The sequence below is a fragment of the Passer montanus genome, unplaced genomic scaffold (assembly GCF_014805655.1).
Source record: "Passer montanus isolate IOZ18808 unplaced genomic scaffold, ASM1480565v1 scaffold66, whole genome shotgun sequence".
Taxonomy (NCBI): domain Eukaryota; kingdom Metazoa; phylum Chordata; class Aves; order Passeriformes; family Passeridae; genus Passer; species Passer montanus.
The window spans coordinates 5,161,771-5,189,601 of record NW_024371704.1 but is presented as its reverse complement, the minus strand read 5'-3'; the positions used below and the strand labels follow the sequence as shown (position 1 = coordinate 5,189,601).

At 40.6% G+C, this 27,831-nt stretch overlaps 1 protein-coding gene across 1 annotated transcript in view; it reads right to left on the bottom strand.

Annotated features, from left to right (window-relative positions):
• Window positions 1-6,779: 6,779 nt before the first annotated feature.
• Window positions 6,780-27,831, bottom strand: part of COL3A1 (collagen type III alpha 1 chain) — a 49,556-nt gene continuing 28,504 nt past the window's right edge. Inside the window, exons 13-51 of the mRNA XM_039728692.1 lie at window positions 27,732-27,785; window positions 26,756-26,800; window positions 25,979-26,032; window positions 25,593-25,691; window positions 25,435-25,479; window positions 25,219-25,317; window positions 24,403-24,456; window positions 24,164-24,271; window positions 22,942-22,995; window positions 22,744-22,842; window positions 21,586-21,639; window positions 21,139-21,237; window positions 20,932-20,985; window positions 20,766-20,819; window positions 20,208-20,261; window positions 19,891-19,944; window positions 19,634-19,678; window positions 19,448-19,546; window positions 19,252-19,359; window positions 18,706-18,759; window positions 17,708-17,761; window positions 17,547-17,600; window positions 16,893-16,946; window positions 16,571-16,678; window positions 16,353-16,406; window positions 15,813-15,866; window positions 15,040-15,201; window positions 14,824-14,931; window positions 13,897-14,004; window positions 13,496-13,549; window positions 13,227-13,334; window positions 12,546-12,599; window positions 12,329-12,436; window positions 11,131-11,184; window positions 10,793-10,900; window positions 9,894-10,176; window positions 9,029-9,216; window positions 8,610-8,852; window positions 6,780-7,960 (exon numbers count right to left, since the gene is read on the bottom strand). Coding sequence (XP_039584626.1) covers window positions 7,814-7,960; window positions 8,610-8,852; window positions 9,029-9,216; window positions 9,894-10,176; window positions 10,793-10,900; window positions 11,131-11,184; window positions 12,329-12,436; window positions 12,546-12,599; window positions 13,227-13,334; window positions 13,496-13,549; window positions 13,897-14,004; window positions 14,824-14,931; window positions 15,040-15,201; window positions 15,813-15,866; window positions 16,353-16,406; window positions 16,571-16,678; window positions 16,893-16,946; window positions 17,547-17,600; window positions 17,708-17,761; window positions 18,706-18,759; window positions 19,252-19,359; window positions 19,448-19,546; window positions 19,634-19,678; window positions 19,891-19,944; window positions 20,208-20,261; window positions 20,766-20,819; window positions 20,932-20,985; window positions 21,139-21,237; window positions 21,586-21,639; window positions 22,744-22,842; window positions 22,942-22,995; window positions 24,164-24,271; window positions 24,403-24,456; window positions 25,219-25,317; window positions 25,435-25,479; window positions 25,593-25,691; window positions 25,979-26,032; window positions 26,756-26,800; window positions 27,732-27,785 — 3,489 coding nt within the window. The 3' untranslated portion in view covers window positions 6,780-7,813. The remainder of the gene's footprint in view (window positions 7,961-8,609; window positions 8,853-9,028; window positions 9,217-9,893; window positions 10,177-10,792; window positions 10,901-11,130; window positions 11,185-12,328; window positions 12,437-12,545; window positions 12,600-13,226; window positions 13,335-13,495; window positions 13,550-13,896; window positions 14,005-14,823; window positions 14,932-15,039; window positions 15,202-15,812; window positions 15,867-16,352; window positions 16,407-16,570; window positions 16,679-16,892; window positions 16,947-17,546; window positions 17,601-17,707; window positions 17,762-18,705; window positions 18,760-19,251; window positions 19,360-19,447; window positions 19,547-19,633; window positions 19,679-19,890; window positions 19,945-20,207; window positions 20,262-20,765; window positions 20,820-20,931; window positions 20,986-21,138; window positions 21,238-21,585; window positions 21,640-22,743; window positions 22,843-22,941; window positions 22,996-24,163; window positions 24,272-24,402; window positions 24,457-25,218; window positions 25,318-25,434; window positions 25,480-25,592; window positions 25,692-25,978; window positions 26,033-26,755; window positions 26,801-27,731; window positions 27,786-27,831) is intronic.

Genomic DNA, 27,831 nt, shown 5'->3' with positions numbered 1-27,831 from the left:
GAAAAGGCTGCAGCCTTATTCAGGAATGTTTGTGCAGAGGAAAAGAAAAAAAACAACCAAGCAAATTCACATTTGCCAAAGCATCACAGAACTGATTTTTTGCCTTAGTTAACTCAGTGAAAAGGATCTGATGCAAACCCAACCAAGTATAACAAAAGAACATAACTACAATTCAGGAAATTCGGTGAAATGTTTCTGCATGTTTGGTATGGTATGATCTTCCCTGCCACAAAGGAGCGTGACTGACAGAAGATGGTGATGACTGCAGGAGCCATCAATGTCATTTGGGAGCCTCTGTCCTCTGAGGAACAAGCTGTGTGATTCCACACAAAAATCAGAGAAAGTCTGAGCATTTCCTTCTGCCATATTGCTGGGGTTTAACCCAGCCCCCAAACACCAGACAGGCACTTGCCTATTCCTCACCCCCTCAGTGGGCCAAGGAGGGGAATTGGGGAGGTAAAAAGTTTAGAAAATACAAAATTAATTGGATGACAGAAAAGGAAAAGAAAACAATGATAATAACAAAAGAATTCAAATATATAAAGCAATTGCATAGAATGCAGTTGCTCACCCCCCAGTGACCTATAGCCCACCAGTTCCTGAGCAGTGGCCCCTGGCCAGCTTCCACCACAGATTTATGTGTGAGGATGACTCCACATGGTCTGGAATGTCCCTTGGATCAGCTGAGATCAGCTGTCCTGGCGTCACCTCCCAGCTCCCTGTGCTCCCCCAGCCTCCTTGCTGGCAGGGCAGTGTAAGAAGCTGACAAGGCCTCAATGTAAGCACTGCTCACTTTGCAGAGGCATTGTCATCCCAAATCCCAAGGCAGTACTGGGATGAAAATTTAACTTCGTTGTAGCTGACATATATAAAGTCAGCCATTTCCTGCTAGGAATTTTGATTCCTGCTTTACAGATGCACCCAAACTGAGAAGAGGAGTGATCAGACTTTTCCAGGTACCTTGGAGATGTTATAACAAATACAGTGAACAACTTTATTTGTTGAATTGATGTTATAACAAATGCAGTGAAGCTGAAATGCAAGTTACAACAGGGATATTCACAAAAACCCACAGAAAGCACATCTCCAGTGTCTCCAGGATTGACCTTTCAATGACTGCCTTCTCAGTGGATGTGGACTCAACAGCAAAACTTAAATTTTAATCCAGAGATGCCCATGGCTAAGGGGTGTACTGAAAGGAGAGAAAGTTTGGATAAGTATAGATTTGCCAAATAAAACTGCAGGATGAAAAATAAAAGTAAATGAAAAAAAAAGAAAAAAAAAGATGGTCAGTGGCTTTCTCAGAAGGAGTCAGCTCAAGCCAGAGGGGCTGCTGTGATGGGGAGGCAGCAGTGTGGGTTGCAGTCAGTCTTTCTAGACAACGCTCTAGGGTGAAGCTACTGCAGGATGAAGAGAAGTTCTGAAGATGAGACCCACCAGGATTTTTTTCAGGTGGACTTCATCCATCCTGGAACAGCAATCCCTCAGTGTAGTGTGAGCTAGTTTTTGCTTCCTCCCAATAAACAGGTAGGCAAAAACATAGAAAGTGTCTCTTCATCTCCCAAATCCTAAAACCTGCAAAATATCTTTCTCTTCTAGTAGATACTTCTTAAACAGAAGTATCTACAGATTTTTTTTTTTTGATCATAACAAGATATAGTTGAGGACACATGATTACAAGCACATGTTGAATTTAAATGTTAGATCATGATAAAAAAAAATTATATGCTACTGTAGCTTAAGATTTTTGCATTATGTATCTCATAACATTTCCAGAAGAGAGACACTTGGTTTAAATATTGAGTTTGCCAAACCCAGCTTCTTTTCTGGTGCAAAGAATTGCATATTTCATTGAGCCATCAGGTTTTGGTCTTGGTTGAAATGAGTATGAAATCTGTATTAAGAAACATATTCTAATTTGATAACTACAGTAATGCTGTTTTATTGCCATAAATAATAAGCAGTCCTCCAAAAGGACACCTTTTCCAGTCTGTGTGAATAACATGCACCTGACAAGGAATACTGAACCTTAGATTTTCCTGGTGAAGCTATCAGGACAGCGATTGGATATTTCATTGAGCCATCATGTTTTGGTCTTGGTTGAAATGGGTATGAAATCTGTATTAAGAAACATTTTCTAATTTAATGACTACAATAATGCTGTCTTATTGCCATAAATAATAACCAGTCCTTCAAAAGGACAGGTTTTTTTTCAAAAAAAGGACACCTTTTCCAGTCTGTGTGAATAACATGCACCTGACAAGGAATACTGAACCTTAGATTTTCCTGGTGAAGCTATCAGGACAGCCACAGCATGGCAAAGTGTTGGGAAGAACTTCCTTTACTGATTCAAAATTCTTGTAGACAGCTCTTCCTCCAGATTACTGCCTGCAAATGGAGGCTTGATACTATTTGCTGAAACCACAACAAAAGAAGGGTTGCAAATTGCACCCGATTCTTTTTTAAAAGTTGATTTCTTTTGTTTTAGGAGGGGAAGTTATTGACACTTTGCCAGCTTCCAGAAGAAATTCCTAGCAGCTGCTCAAACCCAGAAACCATCATGAGCCCACTCTAAAAGCTGCTTTATCCCTGTCTGAGCTCTAGATGACAAATTACTGGTGGGAGAGGGACTTGGGGGGGTTTAAAGCAGCTGCGGGCCATGGAGAAGCCCTGCCTGCCTCCCAGGGGAAGCTGAGGGTGGAACCCACTGAGTTGCAGGTGTTTACAATTTGTTTCAATTAGGGCCTGATCAGGTAGCAAGGTTTTTCACTTAGACCGGGGCTGGCTGGATTGTTGTCATGTTCTAGGGTTTTTTACACATAATTATTGTAAAAAACAACAAAATGGGATGGTGCAGTAGTCTCTGTGCCACACACAAAAGGATATCCTCGTTCACTGGAAGAAAGGCTCTGCTGTCCTACAAAAGAGCTCCACCCTGAGATGACAACTTGCAGTTAACTGGAAAGGCAAAATTCCAAGGTAATATTAAAGGCTAAATTAGTGATATTTTAAAGTCATTGGTATGTCCTGAAAAACTCCTTGAGGAAAGGCTTTTTCCTCTTGTTTCTTTGTTCTCTCAGAGAGAAGCACAATATGGTGCTGTGAAGTAAATGAGATCAGCTGGTGTAACAAGGAGAAGCTGTAGATCAAAATTAGAGATTTCTTGTATCAGTCTTATTAGTGTGTTTTTTCCTGCCTCTCAGTCTGTTTCATGCCTCTTTCAACTTTGTGGACTACAATATTTTCTTCTTTTCTCCAAGACAGCTTGAAATTTAAATGCTTGAAAGCAGGTGTTGGTGTTTTCATCTAGATCAGTTTATACTGAGCAGTTCTGGAGGCTTAAAATGTAAGGAAGGCAAACAGGGAATTCATGGGTTCAGCCCTCTGTGGGTAAGAGGTTTTGTTCAACCCACAGTTTTGGATTTATGCACCTCAGTTTGAGACTAACTGTGAAGAAAAATTTACATTTTTACGGGTTTGTCCCTCTGTGGAGGCAAGTAAAAAGTCTAACGACGGATTAAGCGCAAAAAACTATAATTTTTTATCTTACTGTAGGGTGAGGGCCCCTAGGTTTCTTTGCTCCCCTTTAGCTGCCTGAGACTGAGCATAGATGGAGGCAAGTAAAAAGTCTAAAGATGGATTAAGAGCAAAAAACTATGATTTTTTTCCCTTACTGTAGGGTGAGAGCCCCTAGGTTTCTTTGCTCCCCTTTAGCTGCCTGAGACTGAGCATAGTAGCTATTAGATTAATCTATGGATATTTTAATTAATTTTTCAGGAACTTAAGGCTATACTGCAGGCTGAACATTCACAGGACAGTTGGTCTTGCTGAGAGAGGGTTCCAGGAAGACAGAGAGTAAAACAGTTGCAAAAGGAGAAGTTAAACTAAATGAAAATGTAGAAATGCTAATGAAGGGAAAAAGATTTCCTGCAAGTATGTAAATATCACAGACAATGTTGGTATTATAGTTTAAAAATCATGAAAAGGGTAACAATCAGCAATTCAATGGCTGAAATAGAAAATGCCAGAGAAACTGGGAATCCATAGATGTTGTCCAAATGGTGTGCTTATGCTAGGAAAAAAAAAAAAATTGGATTATTGTGTCCAGTGCACCACAGTTTGCTTGCTGGGAGTTTAAAGGTTTTGTTGAAGGGTGTGATTTCAGTCAGGTGCTGCAGAGTTCAGAATGTCCACAAGGAGCCTGTTTGGGCAGAATTGCTATCTGAGTACCAGAACATTCAGACTGTTTTTAGCCTGCCTGTTTTACCTGCTGTCAGACTATTCAGATATTCAGCCCGTGTTAAAATCAGAGGTAATGCTTCTTAATGTATGAAATAAATATGAAAGAAACATGGAGACTGTGATGAATTACTGCTGAGAACCACCTGTGTTAAACCCTGCCCCAAGGGAGAACTTGTGTGCACAAAGGGAACACCTCAAACAACAGACCAGCTTTCTTGTGAAGCTGTTGCCAGTCCTGTGAGGAATTGGACAATATCTTTAGGAGCAGCAAAAGAAATCTGCTTTTTGCACAAGCCAGTGAATAGGACACTGGGTGAGGAATGAATCACAGGTGTGTGTAATTTGTTTACAAGTAGGGTCTAATTAGCTAGCAAAGCCCTTCTGCTGGAGAAGGGTTTGCTGCATTTCTGCCTTGTTTTGGAGTGTTTTAAACATAATCTCAATTTAAAAACTGCAGAAAGGAGATGTTGAAATAGTCCCCATGCCAAGGACTCCAACAGAAGAAAAAGCTCTGGTGTCCTGCAAATGAGCTGCACCTTCAGGTGATGAGCTGTAAGTAATTGGAAAGTGAAGTTTCAAGGCAATATTGAAACCTAAACCTGTGATACTTTCTTGGTGTGATTCAGGCAACTTTTTTTGGCAGGGTTTAGTTTGTTTGCATGTTTGGGGGGGCAGGGTTTGGTAGGTTGTATTTTTTTGCTGGGGTATTTTTTGGCTTTTTTTTGGGCAGATTTTTTTTTGGTTGGTTGGTTGGTTGGTTGGTTGGTTGGTTGGTTGGATTTTTGCTTTTGTATATTTGTGGTTGTTACTGTTAATTTTTTCTTGTTTTGCCCAAGTAATAATGTGGTGATATAAAAGTACAGATATGCGACAGCCATGGTAGCCCAATTAGTGGCTCTGAAAAAAATGAAGGCATTTATATCAACTAAATGTTTTTGTATATTTGTGGTTGTTACTGTTCATTTTTTCTTGTTTTGCCCAAATAATAATGTGGTGATATAAAAGTACAGGTATGTGACAGCCGTGGTAGCCCAATTAGTGGCTCTGAAAAAAATGAAGGCATTTATATCAACTAAATGTTTTGTGGTGGTCTTGGTTATTTCTTTGTGTTTTCTACAAATGTTCCAGAAAATCAACTTTAATTAGTAGATATTATTAACTGAAGACTTGATGAGTGTGTGTGCTTCAGAAAGCAGCCCCCAAACCTTGAGTTTTAAGGTTGTGTCATTGTTCCCAGCCACCCACCAGCCCCAGTAGCACTGGGCATTGCAAAGGCTGTTTACTTCTGCCATGGGAATTAAGAACAGGTGTTTCCAATGCATTTTTCCACCAGCCAGCATTCTTACCAGCTGCTTTTATAAAACTCCAATCAAAAGCTTCCTACCATGTAATTGATGTCAGATTAATATTATTTTGTACATGGAACTTGCGTTTTCTGTAAACAGTAGTTTATTTTCATCATCAAATGAGGAGGTTTCCTGCAAGAGCCAGTACTTTTTATGAATTGTTGGTCCTGTCGTTATTAAGTTGTTGCATTAAGTACAGTCATGCCTGTGGTGATGCTGCATTTGTGCTGTTTGGGTCTCCCCAGAGCCTCACTGTTTTCCTTCTGTGTCAGCATGTCCAGATTTGCAGTGCCAAAGCAGGGCAGTGTCTTGGCTCAGTCCCAAATTGGTGGGATTTCTTAAAAAAATAATTTCTTTGTTCATGTCTCCTGTTTGGCTTGGGCTAATCAGAAAGTATTCTTTGAGGGTGCATAATCCAATATTGTCAATGAGTACTTTTAAGAATTTGGTGTTTTTTAATCCCTAATTTTTTTATCTGATCTTGTTGTAGAGTATCTTTAATGGTCCAATGGTGCAATAAAGATGTAGGGACAGGCTCTGGACTTTGCTCCATGGGAAAGGCTGAGTGGCATCTTTTAACATTTGACTGTGGGAGAGCTTTCCTGGCCCAGGCTCCTTGGTGCTTAGTTCCTTCTTCTGGCCTCAAGCTTAGGCACTGCCAAACTACTGTTGCTCCTTAAATGTTACTGTGGTCACTGTTATTCCTTATATTTTTGCTAAGATCTGGAGATGACTGAGTTGTATAGCTCCATAAAAAGCTTTGTCAAACTGCTGGTGCTTCTGGCCTGCCCTGAGGGAGCCTTAAATCCTTTATTTAAGCTGGCCCCTGAAATGCTGGTAGCCTGTGACTGCCTGGTTATTCACACTGAGACAGGTTTCTTGGATTAGGAAAGGCAAAGATCTTCCATTTCCTCCAACCTGACCTGCCTTTGTGCATGGGCCCTGCTTTGAGTGATGCTGAAACTCCCTGTGCTTGCAAATGTGGGCCACTGGATGCAGAGGAGTAGAAAAACCAAGAAAGAGAAAATTCCATACTAGTACACCATAAACTGCATCCCTTAGGGTTACCAGGGCTTCCTTCAAACACGGGAACTGATATTTGAAAAATCATAGTGGTACCAGAGTTGTGTCCTGCCTTGTCCATTTGTCTGAGCAAAGGCACAAAAGGTAAAATTAAAAAAAAGAAGTCAGTTTTATGAAACAACAAGAAATTTTATTAAGATATTTTATTATGTGTCTCTGTAAGGAATAGACCAACAACCATATAAAAGCTTACAAAGATGGTTAACCTTCAACACTATAAATGTGTTAACGTGACAGAAGAAATTCACAATTTTGCATCTTTATTGACTTTTACAGAGTGAAGGGAGAAAATTCTCAACTATGACATGCCGATGACGATCTTTGACAGGAGACATTTACAATTGCTTTAAATCCTTTAACTCTTTGGTTTTTTGAGCAAGTCAATAACCCTGACTTGCAGAGTTAGGAGTGAAAAATAGATTAGCACCATCATATTAGTCTTTTACACTTCCCTAATTTTAGTGGTCTTGACCAGCAATGACAGGAAAGTAGAGAAGCACCTTTGACAACAGAATACAATCCAACAATAAAATTACGGTGACTACTGCCATTAAGGTATTAAACTCTTAAGATAAACTGTACCTTTCACACCTAATCAGTACAGAAATAAACAATTTTGTACCAAATGAATCCCTGGAATTGACCACTGCGTCCAATGCATATTGATTGAATTGATTGATTTTTGGTTTGACTCATTAGACACATCCCAGTTTCTGTCCATGTTGAGGTAGTTGAAACAGGGAGGTCGTTCTAGCTTTATGGACTGCATCTTGAAAGAAGGGTAAACTTTGGTACTGGGAGCAATCAGTGCTTTGTAAATTGGCTAACATTCAACTAATAGAACACAGTGTTGTTTTATTAAGTGTTGAAGTCTTATTATAGCACCACGGAGACATGTTTTGAAGATGGAATTTGGTAAAAAAAAATAGAGCAAAAAAAAAAAGCATTTTTACTGTATTTTGTGTAATAGCAAAAACAAAAATAACCCTTGATATCAAATTGATTTTTTCCCCCAGAAATTTTGTTAATAAATAACTGGGATACCGATGGGCACCTGTACTAGCTGACAAGGCTGAAACAAAGGAGCACAGTTGGAGTGTGAATCTGTTTGCTGGGGTTTCAGAAAAAGCAGGATCTTTGATTTATAAGAAGCAGACTGGGCCAATGTCCACGCCAAATTCCTGATCAGGACCACCAATATCTAATGGTGCAATATCAACCACTGGCAGCCTCATGGTCTTGCGCGTCCTGTATTCGAAAACTGTTTTACCCCACTCACCAGTGTGTTTCTGTGAAGTTGAAGAGAAAAGAAAAAATTGTTAGAGACATGAATGATGGCCTACATGGCAGTCATCCCACAGGATTTCAGATTTGCTATTTCTGCAATAACAAACCCTCTCAACTGGTTGCCATGTCTGTGGAAATGACCGCAGGAGGGAGAACTCGTGGACAGAGTTAGTGTTGTCCATTTGTTACTGAAAAGGCTGCAGGTGCTGTCAGGCCAGCACGCTCAGGGATGTTCCTGCTCCCCTCCACTACTTTCTGCTGCAGGGAAGCAATGCAGGATTTGCAAAATGACTGTGTGTGCCCCTTCCCATAGCCACAGCCCATGGCTTCAACCAGCTAGCCTTGCTTTGGTATGACTAGTTTTGGAGTTGACAGGGGATGGATGAAAATTGGTGACTGTGACTTCCCTGACAGTGACTCTAAAGCAAGGAGGTATCTGTAAAGCACAGATTTAAGTGGAAGTGCACCTCACTTCCTACAGTTGCTACAGGAATTGCACTTCTGGTGCACAGGATCTAGGTTGCCCCTATTAGCTGCAGCTCTGTCCTTTCCATACCCAGGCCATGCAAAGCTCTCTCTTCCTTTATTATGGGTCTACTCCTCTAGAGGGAATTATTTATTCACTACAGCACTAAATTCTTGTTTACTTACAGTGCAGCCATCTTCCAGAACAGCATATGTGAATTTGCTGTTTCCTTCAGCCTTGATCTCACTTTCTGTAGAGCTCATGAGTTTTAGAGCTTTTTTAACATTCCCACTGTCGTGGTCCATGTAGGCAATGCTGTTCTTGCAGTGGTAGGTGATGTTCTGAGAGGCACGGCTGGAGAGGATGCGCAGGAAGGCCAGCTGAACTTCAGAGACATCCTCTGGGAGCTCAGGATCTCCATAGCTGAACTGCAGAGTACCAACACAGGAAAGAGTGTTTGTTCAATCGTGTCTAGGGTCAGTTCACATCAGGACTTTTTCACATACTAATTGTCTCATTCAGTCTAATTTCAGAATTATTTTTTAGTGTGTTGTGTACGTTTTAGCATGCACAATCTGGGCTGTTAACTGTGCTCATTTCTTACCTGGAAGCCTCCATTCATAGACTCTCCAAACCAAACATGTTTCTTTCCACTGTTTGCACTGGTCCACCAGTTTTTCCTTGGCACAGTCCTGGGGTTAGCATTGAGGCAGGTCTCACCAGTTTCCATATTGCAGTATACTTTAATAGCATCCATCTTGCAGCCTTGGTTAGGATCAACCCAGTACTCTCCTAGAGATAAAGAAAAATGTTAAGAGGTTTAATATATTTGGTGAACCTTATTTCTATGCCAGAATTCTGAGCCAAATCAGGAAAAATATTAATTTTGACAGAAGAGGTGCCACAGAAAAGAAGATGATATGAAAAGTATCATATCATATACTGACTTCATTTGAATTGTGTAAGGGGAATGAAATTTGGAATAAATTTAGAACTTGTAATGGTTTTGTTTTCCTTAAAATTGTTTAAATATATGTTCACTTCTAAGGATACAATATCTAAGGATACAATAAGTGGAGTTGAAGTCAAATATGTATTCTGTGGAAATGCATAATTAATTAATGTTTAAATGTGTTTTTACGTTTATCATCTTTTTCATGACATTTGTTTAAAAAACCCTCAAATTTTTATGGGAGATGCCCGCATTTAAACTAAAATTGTTTAAAAATATGTTCACTTCTAAGGATAATAAGTGGAGTTGAAGTCAAATATATATTCTGTGGAAATGCATAATTAATTAGTGTTTAAATGTGTTTTTACGTTTATCATCTTTTTCATGACATTTGTTTAAAAAAACCTCAAATTTTTATGGGAGATGTCCGCATTTAAATTCTAAAGTTAGAAAAACCAAAAAACCAAAACAATGTCCAAGACCTGCTACTATAGGTGAAAATAAAATCCAAACATACCACTCTTGAGCTCGGGATGGCAGAATTTCAGGTCTCGGCAGTTACGAGCTGGATTCTTCCGGGACCCATCAGGACTAATGATGTTTTCAATCTGGTTGTTAATTGATTTCATTGAAGAGATGATGTCACCCAGATTGATATCGTTTTCCTTGGGCTCATCTCGATATTCATACCCATAGGAAACTGGACCTTTCTCACCAGCACCCAGGGCAGCTGCACCACCACCACAGCATGGGCCAGGAGGTCCAGCAGGACCAGGAAGACCAGGTTGCCCTGGTGGACCCTAAAAAAATAGTGAAACCAAAAGTCTGTGTGAGCCCTAGTCTTAAAAAAATGAGAATTCTTACACAAATATGTAGTTTACTTATTAATTAAACAGATGTATAAACATCTGTTTAATAGATTTTTCAGGCCTTTGTTTTCTTAAAATGGTATTTTTTTCCCCTCATTTTGTCAAGTTTGTCCATCTTTATGTCTGGGCTTTGAGAAGGAACCCTTTCCACTAACATCCAGAGAACGACCATTTTTGGCTTTAGCAGGTGACTGTGATAGTGACACCTTTGCATCTCTGGCCTCTCTAGAGCAGCCTAGGAACCCCATTCCATGGCTTCCCAGACCCAAAGGGAGCCTGTGCTCTGCAGGCAGGAGGAGATCCCGTTGTATGCAGAACAGTCAGTGGTCAGCTGAGACCAACACAGCACCCAGTGCACCAATAGTTACACCAAACTGCAAATGAGCTGCATGGTTTTGGATTTAGCCTTGGCAGCTCGAAAACCTCCTGCCACAAATCTTGTCCATTGGAACAGGGAGTTTCTGAGGGAGCTATTTAGAGTTGAGCATCCTATATTTCATGAATATTCCCAAAGATTTGCTTGTGTGAGTTTGCACCATTTACTTACGGCAGGGCCGCTTTCGCCTCTGGAACCGCGGGGGCCGGGAGGACCAATTGGACCTGGGTAGCCACTGGTGCCATCTTTTCCAGGTGGGCCAGCTGGGCCTGGGGGACCCTAGAACAATGAAGAACACAAACAATATGGTCAAAATAGTTTATCAGATAATTCAGAAATACTTGGTGAGGTATTTCAAATATTTCTGTATGATTTATCAGGTGTTTTTTCTTTCTTCAGCTGCTGTCTGGTAAGATGGCCAATTAAAATTTATGTCTGTATCTAGGGATATATTAACTAAACAGTCTGAATTTTCCTTCCAGTTAGGCTGATTAAGGACTTTTTCTTACCCTTGCACCTGAAGCTCCTGGACCTCCAATTGCACCTTGTGGACCCAGGGGACCCTAAGAAAAAAAGAACAGTCATTCACCTCCTGGTAATACCTTGCAACTATCTGTGTGTGCCTTAAATAAAAACACTGAAAATGTCTTCAAGATTATACAAAATACATCCTGATAAAAAGGCTATATCAGACATGAGAGAATGGTGGCCATTCTTTAATCAGAAAAAAGTATTGAATGTTCTCTAATATGTTTTCATATAGAGATGTGCTGTCCAAAATCCAAGAAAGCCAACTGACACCAATGAGCTTTGGATGAACTCTAATATTCATAAAAATACGTAACTATAGCCAAAATGCTGCAGTTTTAATAATATTAGCAGTAAAGTTACTTAAATAATTTGACAAACATTGATGATTTCAAATATGTTTACAAACTCGTTCTGTGTGTGCACTGCAAAGAAGTAAGCCATTTGTTTAAAAGTTATCTATCAATCATCAAATGAGAATTTATCATTTTTTTCCCTCATATGATATGTTAGACTCCAGGTTCTATTGTCTTGTTGAATAGGTTGGTACTGGTGCTATCTTTGGTGTATTGAGTGAGCTTTGGTTTCTTGATTCTCACTTGTATCACGAGGGGTATTTGTAGATTTTTTTAGAATAAATCCCTTCCTAAACCTTTACTGGTCATAAATATCTGTGGCATGCCTGTCTGTTCTTACTCTTTAATTCTCTTAGCTATGGTCAAATGGTAATGGCATGTTCATGTAAAATTCAGTAGTTTACAATTTCCTGCCCATTTTGCCCCAATATTACTTTCTATAAAAGATACATGGCAGAAGAGAGGCATTTGGACTCTGAGTAGCTTGTCTGTCTAGGATAGATTTCTAACAGACATAGGCATTCCAACCCCTACTTCTTTCTTTCCTAATTAAATCAGGAACAACCTGAGTATGTGATAAATGAATATATAAGAAGATTTTATGGAAAAGGTTGTAGTAAACCCATCTTTATTTCCTAACAGCTTCTTCTAGATCTTTAATTATGCTTATGTCAGGTTGATTCAAGGAATCTGGATTTTGAAACATCTGAAAACCAAATTTTCATAGATTCCCATCAAATTAGCTGAGGTTAATTAGGTACCTGGAGCCTAAGCACAGAAATTAATATCAGTTGTAATTCCTAATCCAATGCAAAATACTCACAGGAGGACCAGGGAGACCGGGGGTACCAGGAAACCCTCTGTGACCCTTTATGCCATTGCTGCCCCGTTCACCAGGTTCACCTTTATCACCACGAGGACCTTGAGGACCCTGTAAGGGTAGATTTGCAATAAAAGGAAGATAGAAAGAGATAAGAGCATTGCCCATGTACAGGAAATAGTGAATGGATGACATCACAAATACTTTAGATATGACTTACAGCAGGACCACGAGCACCAGCAGGACCAGTAGAGCCAGGAGGGCCAGGTGGACCCTGTGACATGGTAAGAAGGAGAAGGTGTGGATCACTTGGAACTGCTTAGCCCACCTCTTTATTTCCACATAAGCTGTATGTTCACAGCCAGCAGGTGCTGGGAAACAAGGGGAAGCTCCACACACACTGGAATCAGCAATAATCCTGGCCAGGCCATTTTTGTGCCAATGTCATCCTTTCTCAGCTGTCTGTAGGCACTGATCTGTACAGGCACTACAGCCCTCCTTCCCTCTTTCAGTGAGGTGCTCAGTGCTCACTGTGCTGGTGTCAGCACTCCTGAGAAATAACTTGAGGGCTTCCAAAGTTACTCCCTTAGTTTAAATAAATAACACATTGCTTGTGCTGCATGAGCACCAGATGGGATGGAAATTAGGACAGGGCCTGGTGGGATGATGTGCTTTTTGGCATCTTACAGAGTACATGAATTTTGAGCTTAATTTCTAAACGTTGTCAGAACATAAACTCTGAGATGTCTTGCCCCTGGATATTCTTATAGAACCAGTTCTTGATGTCAAGAAACTCTGACAGTAACAAACTCTTCAAAACTTCCACTCTATTCCTGCATGAAATGGACTTTGCATAGGAAGGGTATGTAAATAAGCAGTAACCCATTTACTTTGGTCTTACCTGAAATCCTCTTTCACCAGACTTTCCAGGTGCACCAGCATTACCTGCAGGACCAGGGTGGCCAGGGGGTCCTGGAGGGCCAGGAGAGCCATTTTCACCACGGTCACCCTGTAATAAATGTCGTGTTTTATAGAACTCAACATAAGGAGTATATTCAATGGAGCCCAGGAGGTTCAAGGAACAAATTACACAGCATAGAGATTACATATATTGCCATGTAGTTCTTGTCTCATTTAGTGGGCAGTCTAAGGACACTGCTGATTTCTTACTTTGCCTCCTGGGGATCCATCACGTCCAGGCAAGCCATCCGAGCCAGGGTTACCCTGCAAAACAGAGTGGCACAGTTTGTTGACAAACTGCATGACCAGTAGACATCTTGTTTCCCAGTAAGCTTGAACAATGCTTATCAAAGATAGAGTTTTCAAGAGGGAAGAATTCCTGGAGGTGGAGTGGCTCCTAAAACACGTGTAAGACTTGCATTATGTTGTAGGCAGTGCAGTTCCAAGCGAGACAGATGACGTCTGCAGGCAGAGAAGGGGATGACAGGGACAGGAGGCTACACCTTACCAAAATCTGCCCAGGCCCCTGCCTTGTGAACCTTAAAGCAAATTGGCCCCCAGAAGCTCCCATTTGTAACTCACAAGATAGCAGGGAAACCCCATCCACTCACATCTCTGCCAGGCTCTCCAGGTAAGCCTCTCTGTCCAATAGGACCTTGGGGACCCGGAGCACCGCGTTCTCCTGGGATACCGTTGGTGCCTGGTTTACCATCTTCACCCTGAACAAAAAGAGAAAGGATTCCATTGCAGATAATGTTCTTAGGAGTTACCAGTGTATTTTGCATCTTATTAACTATGCAGGGATTTTGAAGGAGACTTAATGAATTGATGGGCCAGTATGGCTTTTCTGGTTGTGAAAACACAAAACAAGAGATAAAAACTTGGCCAAACCGGTTTATTTTCTTTGCTGGTAATATTCATGCAAGGCCACTGAATGTTAACTGACAACTAAGAAATAATAAACAGGTATGTCTCTTCTTATGTGCCCAAAAAACAATGGCCAAAGTTGTTAACCAAAAAGTGCTGGTTTATCACTATATTAGTGATAAAATACAAACCAAGCCTCACCCCATCTTTTCTGAAGGGAGGGGAGGGTACTTTTCTGTTTGGGTCATAGTATTTAAGCAAGAAACATATTGAGAATTAAGCAAGGGTAAACAACTAGTGGTAGGTGAGACTATGACTTGGATCTTGTACCTGGGAGAGGTTACAGTCTCCTCCTCATGACCCTCCCAAAGCATGTGAAGTGGCTAATACACTCCTGGATATATATAATATAATCTGAAAGACAACCTTGCATCCCACAGCAGCTGGATATCAGACATTTTAAAGCCTGATCTCATGTATGTAAACACAAATAACTGTAAAGTCTCTAATCTCTGGACTAAAAAGCATGAAACCCCCTAACACTCCCAATACATTCCTTACTTTTTGTGTCTCTAAGCTTTTTTAGCACTTTTTTCCTCTCTAGGCTAATTTCAGCAGCTGGGTTGGGGCTGTGTTGGGTCGAGGCTGTAGCTGCAGTGAAGGGCTCTCACCTTGGCCCCTGCCATCCCGGGTGGGCCGCTGGGGCCACGCAGGCCTGGCAGTCCCGTGTTCCCCCGGCCGCCAACGATGCCTTGAGGACCTGGCTCACCTGGTGCCCCCTGTTTGAGAAAAGGTCACTGCAGTCACTGGGAGCACCTTTAACATTCTTGGCAGCTTGTTCTGGACAGACAGAATCCCTGTCTCTGGTGGAGCAGTGAGACACTTACCCTTTCTCCTCGGGCTCCTGGGGGCCCTTTTTCTCCTGGTGCGCCGGGCTCACCTCTGATTCCAGCAGGTCCTGGACCTCCAGGAGCACCAGAACTACCAGGGGGTCCAGGAGGCCCATCCTTGCCTGCAGGGCCTGCATTACCAGGGGGCCCTGGACTACCCTGAAAAGAGTTTTAAGAAGGAAAGTGTGAGCTGCACACATGCACTGGCATTGGTCTCATGAAAGCCAGCCAGACCTGAGTCATTGCCTGAAGGCAGATTGAGGGTCCAGCCCTGTGCACCCAAATCTGATCTGGTGTGGTAAGAGAATCATGTATCACTTTCAGAGCTGGTATTTTTGATCCCTGCTGTCTGGACATACACCTGCACATTTTGGATGCCCAGTGCCTGTAATGCATCCAACGCAGGGTACACATTCCTTACTCATGGCTCTACCGCAGAAACTGGAAATAGGCTGCAGGCCCTTCTGCTTTCTTGAATCACTCCTGCCATATGCCTTTAATATGGTGTCTTGGACATGTGCAGAATGAAATGTCTTTCATTACAGTCTTAGCTGAGCCAATGAATGGAAAGAATTGCATTGACTCTAATGGTACCTTAATTAAAACCCTACTTTCTATTCCACACCACAAGGAGGGTAAATTCTTTTTTTGCAGATTTTTTTCCTGAAGTACAACCATCATATTCAGAATGTTTTTGCATAATATGTTAATATATGTCTAAATGTATCCACAAAGTAAGACTAAAAAAAAAGGGAGATAAACCAACTTACATTGTTACCAGGGGGACCGGGTAGACCACGAGCACCAGGGAAACCAGCAGCACCCTAGAGGAGATCAATACTTGTTATTTCCTGAAGACTGGAAAGCAGGAACAAATTGATTTTTACACACCTGCAGAGTTTAAATTATAGTGATGTTTTGTTTGAAACCTGAATTAAATGTCCTGAAATTGAAGAAGAAGGGGTTTTTTGTTTTTTTTTTTGCAAGAGGAGGTCACATATTCTCCACAAACTTGAGTTAATGGGTTTTGAGATAGCTGGCAAAGATGGCAAGTAAATTCAATAACTGTTGAGATAAGCCATTTTAGAGCTTTGAGTCATTGTGTCAAAAGCTATTTTGGCACCTTACTTATATTAAAATCAATGTAATCCAGATCACTAAAAACTTCTACTTTAATTACTCCTTCTAGAACACTTTAAATATTCTTGAACTGCCAATGCTATAGTCAGAAGTCCTTATTTTTCATTTACATCACATTTGTTGTAATAAATAGAGGCATTTAGCAGTGACTAAGTTGGAGGGATACTCACAGGCCCACCAGGAGATCCACGGTCTCCTTTTATTCCTTGGGGACCAGGTGGACCCTACATGGAAGGAAGCAGATAAAGCAAAGGATTTGATAAAGATTAAAATTATAGGAAGTGTCAATAAGTTTTGGGCAGTTCATCTCCCTGCACTTGGGCCCACTGAGGCTGAGGGAGGGCTGAAGAAACCTCTTGGAAACACAGAAGGAACAGCAAACACTTACTGGGGCACCAGGGCCGCCCTGTGGACCAGCTGCTCCAGGGGGTCCAGCCTCTCCTCTTGCACCAGGGGGGCCTCTTTCTCCTTTCCCACCAGGTTCCCCATTTTGGCCCTGTAGAACAATTATAGTGTTATATTACCACTCAAAAAAGCAGATGATTCTGTGACAAGAAATGCTATCCAGGTACTTATCTGAAGGGAATTAAAATATTAAATTGAGTGTGAATGCAGTTGAGCTTTACTGCCCTAGTGTAAGAGGGGAAGGACAAAGCCATGTTGTCCTATAAGTGCCTGAGTAGTGCAGAAAGAGTGGTGCAGACACTTACTGGGGCTCCAGGGAAGCCAGCAGGCCCAGGAAGACCTTGTTCTCCTCGTTCACCCTGTGGAAAACCACATGTCAGCAATGGAAGATGTAGAAAGACAAACTTCACTTCAAAAGTTAGAGAATACTGCTATTAAGGCTGCTGAAGTTTCTTTGTCTTACCAGCCTTTGGAGGAAAAACCCAAAACATCTGATCCATAACAACTTTTGCTCCAAAGTACTAAAAACAACTGTTCAGGAATTAATTGATAATTGTCTAAAATGTGGTAAACTTAACTCAACTACACCTGTATGAACCCTGAGCACAATCCATGGTGTTCAATTGAGATCCCAGAGTGTTAAATATAAAAAATAAATACAAAAAAGAGCATTTTTGAAAGTTTACTTAACTTTAAATCAAGATGGACATGACTGTTGCTCACACTCCTGCCTTGCCCTGTCACCACAGCCCTCTGACCCCTTTGCAATGTTAAAAGCCCTGATTTTCTGAAGCCTTTAGCACTTATAAATCCCAAGAGTCAACAGGAGCTGAAAGTGCTTGGTTTCTTTACAACCCAAGCCATATGTATTGCTGCCAGGTTTGGTGCAGCACTGATGCCTACAGCAGGCAAAAGGAGCCATGGTGAAGTTGCACAGGAAGAAAAGTTCTGTCACTTACAGGACCTCCACGGGACCCCGTCGGGCCAGGGGCACCTGCTGGGCCAGTCTCTCCCTGGGAGAACAAGGAACAAGGATGGTCACGGGTGTTTGTCTTCCTCCCCTGAGACAGCCACCCCTGGGACTCTTCACAGTACAAACCCCACTGTGAGGATGCTTTACCTTATCTCCAGGTGGGCCAGCAGGACCAGGAGGGCCAATGGGGCCTACGTTGCCCTAAACAATTGGAAAATGAGAAAATGATGTATTTTGTATCAAAATATGACGATGTTAACTCTTCTGTTTTGATCAACAGTATTTATGTTTCAGTGTAAACAAATTGCCAAAGATACTTAAATGAAGCAAGTGTACAGTGCCTAAGTGCATTTGCACACCATGTTTTGGAGTGATGCTCTGAAATCACACCATTTTGCAGTGTGAGAGATCTCCAACTGAGTAATTCCTTTTTTTTTTTTCCTTACCATCCAAACCTAATCCAAAACCACCTGAAATTAATAGCTCTCTTTCACTGGTATACAATAAAAGTGACCTGTTGCCCTAATTTTCAGTTACATAGTTGATCCACATTTCTTCAGCATCTCCTGACTAGCTCCTGACTTATTTCTTTCTTGAAAATTTAATGTGTACCTTATGGTCTGAAATAATTTTTTTTATATTTCCTCCAAGTCAACCAAGCTGCATTTGTATATTTGTCATCCCTCATTACTTTCATGTATATACTGCCTGCAGGTAGTGATTTGATAGATATATACATTTCAAGTGCCTGTTTTATGTGTATTTGCTATATAGATGTATAAATACATCATATTTAGTAACCTGTAGGAATATTCTGTATGAGAATATTTACTATTGATGTCTTCTTGTGATTCATTGTAACATCACTCACATAGATTTTCTCTTTCATGTGTTTTTTTCCCACTAAAACATTGTCCCAGTCAACTACAATCTTTCCCAAAAAAATTCCCAAGGAGTGGTAATCATAAAAACCAATATTAGGGCTAATTTAGTTTACAAACCCAGTTTTGCACTGCTGGAATGAAACACAATGAGATTACAACTGTAGCTGTTGCAGACAGTATTATTCACTGTGATGTTGCTCCTGTTCTAAGAGCTGGCTGTGTAAAGCTGGTGGAAAAACTCTTGGATGTTTAGATACTCACTCTCTCTCCCCTTGCACCAGGAAGGCCATCAGCACCTTTGCCACCAGGTTCTCCCTGGGAAGTTTAAGACATAAAAACCATGAGCGAAAAGGAAGCATGAGGAGATGAGCCTAAGTGGGGGGAAGGATCTCATACTGAAGGTCCTGCAGTAGTCAGATTTTCATTAAACTGTGGATGATATTTTTGCCCAGTATTCAGCATCAGATACTACATTCTTTGACTTTGATTTTGAATTGATCCAAAATGAAGTCCAGGCCAAACTGTCTGCCCATGGTATCAGCTATTCACATAATTAATTAGATTTATTAGAACTGTTTTACTGTACTCATCCCCCAAGAGACCCAGTGCAGCAAATTATCTAGCATGTATTAAACTGAGGGAAAATCCCCATTTTTTTCTACATCTAGGACCCATCCCCCTGCCAAATCAAGAGTGCTGCATCAGTCTGCACCTCTGAAATCAGGCCAAAGTGAAGACGTGGACAAACCCAGTGCCTTGTGGGATGCTAGCATCAAATCCACATAAAATCAAAAGTGTGTGTGTTACCCTCTCCCCTTTTGGTCCAGGGCTTCCAGAAGCTCCTCTTTCTCCTGGCATTCCTTGTAAGCCAGGCAGTCCTGTGCCTCCAGGAGGACCAGGTGGGCCAGGAGGACCCTAAGAAGTAACAAAAAAATAATTAGAAAAAACAAAATTAATGCAAATGGTAGCAGAATAGCAGAAAAGGAAGAAATTCCGTGGGTACCTTGGCACCTTCTGTGCCAGCAGGACCTGGTCCACCTCTTGTTCCAGGAGGTCCTGGAGGACCCTGTGCACCACGTTCTCCTGGGATACCATTTTCACCCTGTGATAAAAAATGTGTTATTCTTTGTTTTCAGGCTCATATTTTTTATATCTTTTATGTCATTACAAAATTTGCTTTATTATTTACCTTAGGGCCTGGGAATCCAGGTCCTCCAATATCACCTTTTGGTCCCTGGTGATGAGAAAATAAATGTAAGTTAGCCATGAACTTTACTTAGTGCATCTGCATTGTGATTGGCATCCTGTTTCTCTCCCCTATTATTCCACAAATCAGACTTTGCTGCTCTGAGAGCTGTCTGAATTTGGAAATATAACTTAAATTTAGGAAGAACTTCTCATTAATTTTTTGTTACTTAAAAAATAAAAAAGGAATTTACTACTTACTGGTTCTCCAGGCTTTCCATTCTCTCCAGCTGGTCCTGGTCCACCAGGCAATCCCTACATGAAGGAACAGCATTATCCATGGTACAGAGATAAGTTATGCATTTTCTATCTTCACATTTTTGCTTTTGACAAAAAGAAGTGTGGTCAACCCATTCCTTGTAACTTTTGTCAAGTGGTTGATCTGTTATATTCTATTATATTCAAAATATGATGATATCTGGCACTCTAATAGAAATGTTCAGATACCTATTTTTTTTAATTTGGTGTGTTTGTGTTAGTCTATTAGAAATAATCAGAGAGCAATAAACACACAGCACCTGGAGGCCAGGTGGCCCTGCTGGTCCTGGTTCTCCTCTCTCCCCAGATGCACCCTAGAATCAAACAAATGAAGAAGAAAATCCATGAACTTGCCTGAGAACACTTTAACATACAAACACCTCCTCATCACCTCTAATCTACACCTCCTCATTGTGACCTGATGATGACATTGCACAAGCTCAAAAACCAATGTATGTTGGTGTTGTGGTATTTGCTCTTTTCACTCCAACTCTCAGATTCAGCAGACACATTTTAACTTGACAGGAATATGAAATGCCATAAACATTAAAGGGAGCAACAATACATTTCTGCTTGAAAAGACCAAGAGCTCTAAATTGACTTTTCATTTCAATCTACACCAGGTATACCTGACTCAGGTTTCTCCCACCAAAGTTTTAAATATTCATTCATTAAAACAATGACAAAGAAGAGCTCTTTTATTTGTCTCCATAAAATGAGATTTCTTTAAATCATTAAAAATGTTTTCCTTCTGCTAAATTCCCAGTGTCTGTCTGTAGCTGCCAGACCCCTGATCATTGCCTCGGATGGGCACTTACGGTAGGGCCTGGAGGACCTGGAAGGCCAACATCACCATTCTTCCCAGCAAGACCCTATTCAAACACAAAATTAGGCTATGGTTAGAGAGTGATACCACTTTTGTAAGACTCATCAAGTTATTATTAATATTGTATCATTATTAAACAAAATATTAGCAAAACTTACAGGTGGTCCAGGTGGTCCGCCAGGGCCTCTTTCTCCATTCTTGCCTGGTGCACCCTTACAAAAAAGAAAGACTACATTTGGAATACTTATTTCTGGTCAGTGGACAACTGTCTAAAGCAGCAGCGTGAGACAGCCCCACTATGGAACAATTTAGTTTAACATTTGACTCAGCAGGCATCAGCACAGAAGAGGAGAAATCCCACTCACCTCATTGCCCTTAGGACCGGGGAAACCCATCACACCTGGCTGGCCACGTGGGCCTGGAGGGCCGGGAGGGCCAGAGCGTCCAGACTCACCCTGATTGCCCTGGGATAAGCAAAAAGGAAAGCAAGACATGGCATCTGTGAGGTGAAATAAAGCAATTCCCAGGACTCATTCAACACTGAGTGAGGGGAAGACACTGTTCAAAACTCGTGATGTGTTTTGTGCTGCAGCTGTGGCCCATCTACTCTGTATTTTGCACAGTACCAAATGACAGAGCTTGCAGGCTGCTCTCACAATGATGCGCATGAAAAGTGCTCTGGAAGTTAAATCAAGCAGAGAGGAGGGAATTAACCTGGCTGTGATAACAACCTGTCATGTGGACACTGTGGGATGAGGGTAAGATTGGGTCAGCAGGGGGACTGGGATAAAACGTTTGCACAATGTACGTACGGGAGGGCCAGGCTTCCCATCGCTTCCAGGACTTCCTGGAATTCCGGGTAAGCCCTGCAAATTGAAGGGGAAAAAAGAGTGTTATACTTCAGTTTAGAATGCACATAATCAAGTTTCAATTAATGAATATAAATATATAAAAACTATTGCATGTTATCATCCTCTTTAATAAAAAATAAAATTCTTCCCATTTCCCTCAGCCCATGAAGGGAGAAAATTCAAGAAAGCAAACAAATTCTGCCAATGTGTTTTTTTTTTGGTTTTTTTTTTTTTTCCTGAGAGTTGTATATAAGCAAGACACCAGACATTAATCAACTAGCACAAAAATTTCCTTTCATTATGTGGGAAGAAAACTATATTTAGATGGAAAAAAAGGAATTCAACAATTCTGACTGCACACCTCTACCTGAAAGCAACACAATGTGCAACACTTTTTTAACTTGTTGAAATTTCTAAATATTATTTTTGTTGTATTTTAAATAGTTCACTTTCCTTGCCAATAACATCTTGTTTGGCTCCTAGAGGCCTGCAGCTGGGCTTTTGAATGTCAATATAGTTGTTGTTAGGAGTTGCTAATTCTTAGTAGAGCTACCAGAATGTTTTTCCATGTAGAACTTAGAACATCCAACTTAGATGTTGTCTACACAATAGGCCATCCCTGAAATTTTACTGACATGTACTGTAAAAAACTGACCAACAGCTTATTTGCATTAATTACAAATAAGCAATAAATATAATACTTATGTATACTGAAAAATTAATTTCTAATTTAATTATTTAAATGTTTAAGTCTATTTACATAATAACTGAAATATAAACATATTTAAATAAAATCCTTAAATACCTAATGTTAGAATTTGCTGAAATATATAGAGCTAATGCAGAAAATCGCCCAATGCTAACTCATATTAGAGGCATTTCCCATGGCAGGGCCTGGCATGCTCTGGGAGTCTCTCAAAACCTCCTGACTCCATTGTGGCAGTGTCCTGGGAATGCCCTGTGACTCTGTTCCATTACCTGTCCCACCAGGAATGGATGCTACTACTGCCTAAAGCAACTCCTAGAAAGGATTTCTGATTGGACTTGTCTATCACATCAGCTCAGATGAGTGATCTCTAACAGGGTTTGCCCCATTTTCTCAGAGATGTCCTGTCTTACTCTCATTCCAGGAAGACCTGGGCCTCCGTCTTGTCCGCGCTCTCCTGCAGGTCCGCTGGGGCCAGGGGGACCTGGGCTGCCACGTTCACCTGCAGGACCCTGGGAAGAGATGTGTAGAGTCACAGCAGGGAATCAGCATCATATTGAATCTGGAATTCTCCAAGAGTTTGGAGGACTCTTTTGGAGGAGGATTCATACCTTTTCGCCTGGAAGTCCATTGCTACCGGGTAAGCCACGGAAGCCAGGGGAACCCTGCCAGACAAAAAACAAACTATGGATCACAGGCAGTATGACACAGGTAATAGCAACTGGGTTTTCTTCTAAACTATCTACCATTAGACTTATCATTATGAAAATTAATGGGGGGGAAAAAAGTGGAAATTCACTGTAGTAAGAAGGACTGCAGACTATTTTGCCTTTGATTGTAGCATTCCTGTTGAAATTATACCCTGTCTCCCTCTATTTTTAACTAGCCCTTCATCACTACTTTTGAGTTTTCTAAAGTACTACAAAAAACAAAAATCACTTTCAGTATTGACAATTATTTTCCTCTAATTCAATATTGAGAAGAGCTCTGCTATTTTAATATTTATTTGATACTATCTTTATAAAAGAAATTTGAATTATAAATTTCATTTTGCAGACCCCTTTATATGTTTAGGGTGATTAATTAGTTCATTATGCGTCTTTGGTTTCCTCATAGCTTCAGCAAATATTGCAATCAGTTATTAAATTAGGACTTACAAATAGATCAGCACAATTTCCTTTATTTCTGATGGGAACAGAAATCTAAAATTTGTAATGATGTTGCTATTTATTTTGTTGAATAAAACAATGTGTGGATTTCTCTGTGAGAATTATTACATTTTTGGAAAATTATTTAATATACTAGCCAATAAGCCTGTTTCTAGTTGAAATATTATAACATAGATGACATCCTGGCAATATTGTGGTTATTGATATTGAAGACGTATTAACAATAGAGATGTTGACATAAAGACATATCTTGAATGTAGAAGAATTTACATTAATTTCACTTTCCAGAACAGAAATTCTTTTGATTGTTTATTTTTGTTAACTGAGATGTAATTTTGAAATTTTGATTATTTGTTCCCCTTGTAGTTCTCATAGTTTATGATTGCTTGTCAGCAAAAATCTTTTGGTAAAACTTGCAGATATATAAGACCACTGCTTCTTCTATATCAAAAACTGAAAGAAATTAAATTTTTTCCAACTGAGACAGATCCAAGAGCTACAATTCAGAGGAGAAACTAGAAAAGAATTCTCCCCAGTTTTGTAACCCAGTTTCATATCTAGAATTTGCTGAGAAGGTGTATGGAGCCAAATTTCTCCTGGAAATGTTTTGAACTTCAGAATTTTCTGTCTCTCTCTTGGGAAAAGGTGGTGTACCACAGCTCACCCTTTCTCCAGGGGTACCAGGTACTCCGTTCTGCCCGGGTTCTCCGTTTGCGCCTCTTTTCCCTTCCTCACCAGGAGGCCCAGGAGCACCTGGGGTGCCGTTTTCACCCTGCCAACATCAGAAACCAAGCCCATCAGTGAGTTAGAAGTCTCCAAAAAACCAAACATGTTTTGTAGGGAAAGATTCAGGGTTCAGACTTCCTTGAAAGAAGTCTCTGGACACATTTTGAAGTCACTTACGCGCTCGCCTTTTGGGCCTGGCTCTCCTTTTGCACCATCCTTACCAGGGTCTCCCTAAAAAGTACAAAATCCCATTAAAATTATGGGTTGCAGCTGGGCATCATTCTGGAGCTACTAGACATACTGAAATACTAGAAAGTAGACATAATATTTCAAATTATTGACTCCTTTATTTTTATTAATTATTCTGCAAAGGAATCAGCATGCACTGGCTGAACCTGTAAGTAGAAGCCATGGGGCTCCTTAAAAATGCAGTAAAGAAGTGATACAATCTTAAAAACCATTGAGTAAAATTTGATGTCTGTTCCTGAGCTATTTCAGACATCATTGAGTCGTTTGTTGAAAGCCCCTGAATATTTTCTCTGACAAAGAGCTACATGTGGTGTAAGGCTGTAAGAAAAGGGCCTGCTGGGGTAAGTGACAGTGAAAGACCAGGTACAACTCATGGGGTTTAGTGGACTGTGGACTCAGCCCTTGGGAATTAAAACCAGTAAAAATAAGATTACAAAACAACAGATTTTGTCTGATGTAGCAAATTTACACAAGCAGTATCTTTGCTGTATCTGAATTGGTAGATAATTTAGGAAAGCAATTGGGTATTATCACCATATTTATGCATAATCTTTATATATAGCAATACCTATATGTATGAAACAAAACATGCTATATGCTTATTAAAAAATGCCTATTTTCATTATAAAATAATTTATTAGACTATTTCTAGTGAATAGGAGAAGATCAATGGTATTTTTTAATGGTATCAGGCTTCCACTCTATTTGTTGGTACAACCAGTGTAAATACCATTAGTAACTTACCGGACTGCCTTTTGCCCCAGGGTTTCCACTTGCTCCTGGAGGGCCTGGAAGACCACGGCCTCCGGGCAGACCAGGAGCACCAGGAATACCAGAAGGTCCCTGCAGAGAGAGAACAACAGACAGAGATGAAGAGAGCGGGGCATTGATGGACTCTCCCCAGTCCAGTGACCCTCACAAACAGAGTGCAGAAGAGGCAGAGATGTGGAAAGTACTCACCATTTCACCCTTGTTGCCAGGGCTTCCAGCTCTTCCAGGAGGACCCTGGAAAAATAAATATCTCAGTAACCAATGCTGCTAACCCAGGACCAGAACAAAGGTCTCTGTGAAGAGCAGGTGACACAGCACCTCTCAGGTCCAAAGTGTTATTGATGTACCTGAGGCCCCGGTGGCCCAGCATTACCCTGAGGACCAGGTTCTCCCCTCTCTCCAGGACTACCACTAACACCAGCAGGACCAGGAGGACCAGCTTCACCCTAGGGAAAAAAACAGTAAAATGAGAAAATGAAGGCATTTTAGTCATCTCTAGGGCAATCAGCATTAAATGGTTTCTACCACTTAGTGGTTTGCTGTGATCATTTATGAAGGTGATGAGGACTGGGTTTGTCTCATGCTGCATATAGCACATCTGTTCTAGGCTTGCAAAGAGTGTAATAGCAGCCAGGAAAAGGAGGGCTCATAAAATAATGATGTAGAGTGACATCAGCTGTGTAACTAGAGAAAGGACCAAATCCCATGTAGTTATGTGTCTTTAGTTGAATACCTTAAAACCTGGAGAGCCTGGAAATCCTGCAGTTCCAGGGGGACCTGGGGGACCCTTAAAAGTGAAAGGAATACTATTAATGCAAAAGGTAAAAGCCATATGGAATTAATCTTAAGTTAAAAAAGGGAGTCTGATTATGGGATTTTTCTCTGAGTAAGGAAACACCTGGAAAATAGCAAATATAAATCATACTGTAAAAGATGAGATTTAGCTAGTCCTAAAATATCACACCTACATCTTAGTTACCCTGACTTTTACATGTTCAGCCGAATTTCTGTGTTTTAAATTTTAAAACATGAAATCTATGATTAGGGAAATTAAGTTATAAAAAACTTTCAAAATTTTTTCTAATTTTAAAAAAAAGAAGGAGAAATGAAAGCCAATACAGCTGTTACACACACAAGTGGACATGCTCGGGTTTCTAGGCAGATAGGAAAGAAAAATATTTGCCAACTCCAGACAGCTGAATAATTTATTTGATAAGATCATTCAAAATTTGATCTTCATAAAGAGTAGCAATTCCATCCATCTATAGTTATCTGAGAATAATCTGGGTTCGGATTTTTGCATTTCCTGATTTAGTGTTAAAACTCTCCTATTGCCCTGTGTCCTTTAAGTATATTAACTAACACAATGAAATATACACAATTGCAACACAATTAAATATAATGCTCATTCTTGAGTAAACCCAATTTTGGGTTTGTTGGTACTGCAGAACATCAGCCAGAAGTAATTAGACTAAAACAACACAAATACTGAAAGTCAAAGTTGCCTTACAGGTGGACCTGCTGCTCCTGGAGATCCATCTTTGCCATGGGCACCCTACAGAAAGAAGAGAGGTATTAGATACAGAGCACTACTTTGGACACAGAACCCACATCCTTTCGTGTCCATGACACAGAGACCATATTTTTGGGTCTGTTCTTTCCCACTTATTTGACTAAGACCCAAGGATTCCTTAAATGAGAAATTCCAAAGTAATAATTAATTAAATATTTTGTGAAGGAATATCCAACACTTTACGTGACTTGCACTGTGGCAGGAAGATGTAAAAATACATTCCTATTAAATTTCTTAAGGAAATAACAGCTACATTCACGTGTGAATAAGGAAGATTGCAGTAGATGTGTACTTCAAAGTAACAGTTACTTCTGATTCACATAAAAAGCTAAATTTCACTCCAAAAACCTGATGAACACTGATGACTTAAACCCTGTTGCCTGTTTGTAGCCATATTAGACCAGACCCTCTGCTCAGGTTATGCAGTGTCTGCACAAAGAAGGGGCTGGCTGTAAACTGCTTTGCTGGTTGTGTTGAATGCTATGAACTAAGAATTCCTTCAGAGCAAGGGATGTACCCTCTAACCTGTCAAAGGGGAATTTTATCATTTCCCACAAGTTACTTCTGAGATTGCATTTTTTCCCCTCTCTCTACCGTCCCCAGCCACTCTTTGCTTCCACTCCTCCCTGCTTCTCTTTGCCAAACCTGAGCTTATGCTGAAACACTAGCTCTTCCTCAATGTGCAATCTATTAATTTCAAAAAGTGAAATGGTGAACATGTTGTGGGTTAGAAGTGTTACATTTTTAATTGGGGACTGAAAAGTTTTCATGTGACATTTTTTTCAAATGCTATATGCTATATAGTTTTTTACTCCTTTGCATTACAACTGCTTTAAGGAAGTAGGGGATTCTCAACGTATTGAATCCAAGTATGTGCTGCCTCTGGATAAGAACAATGTCTGCAATTACTTACAGGGCCACCGGGATTCCCAGGTCTTCCTCTTTCTCCAGCTGGACCTCTTGGTCCCTAGAAAACATGTAAAAATGAATTAAATGGCTTCTAAAATCAGATG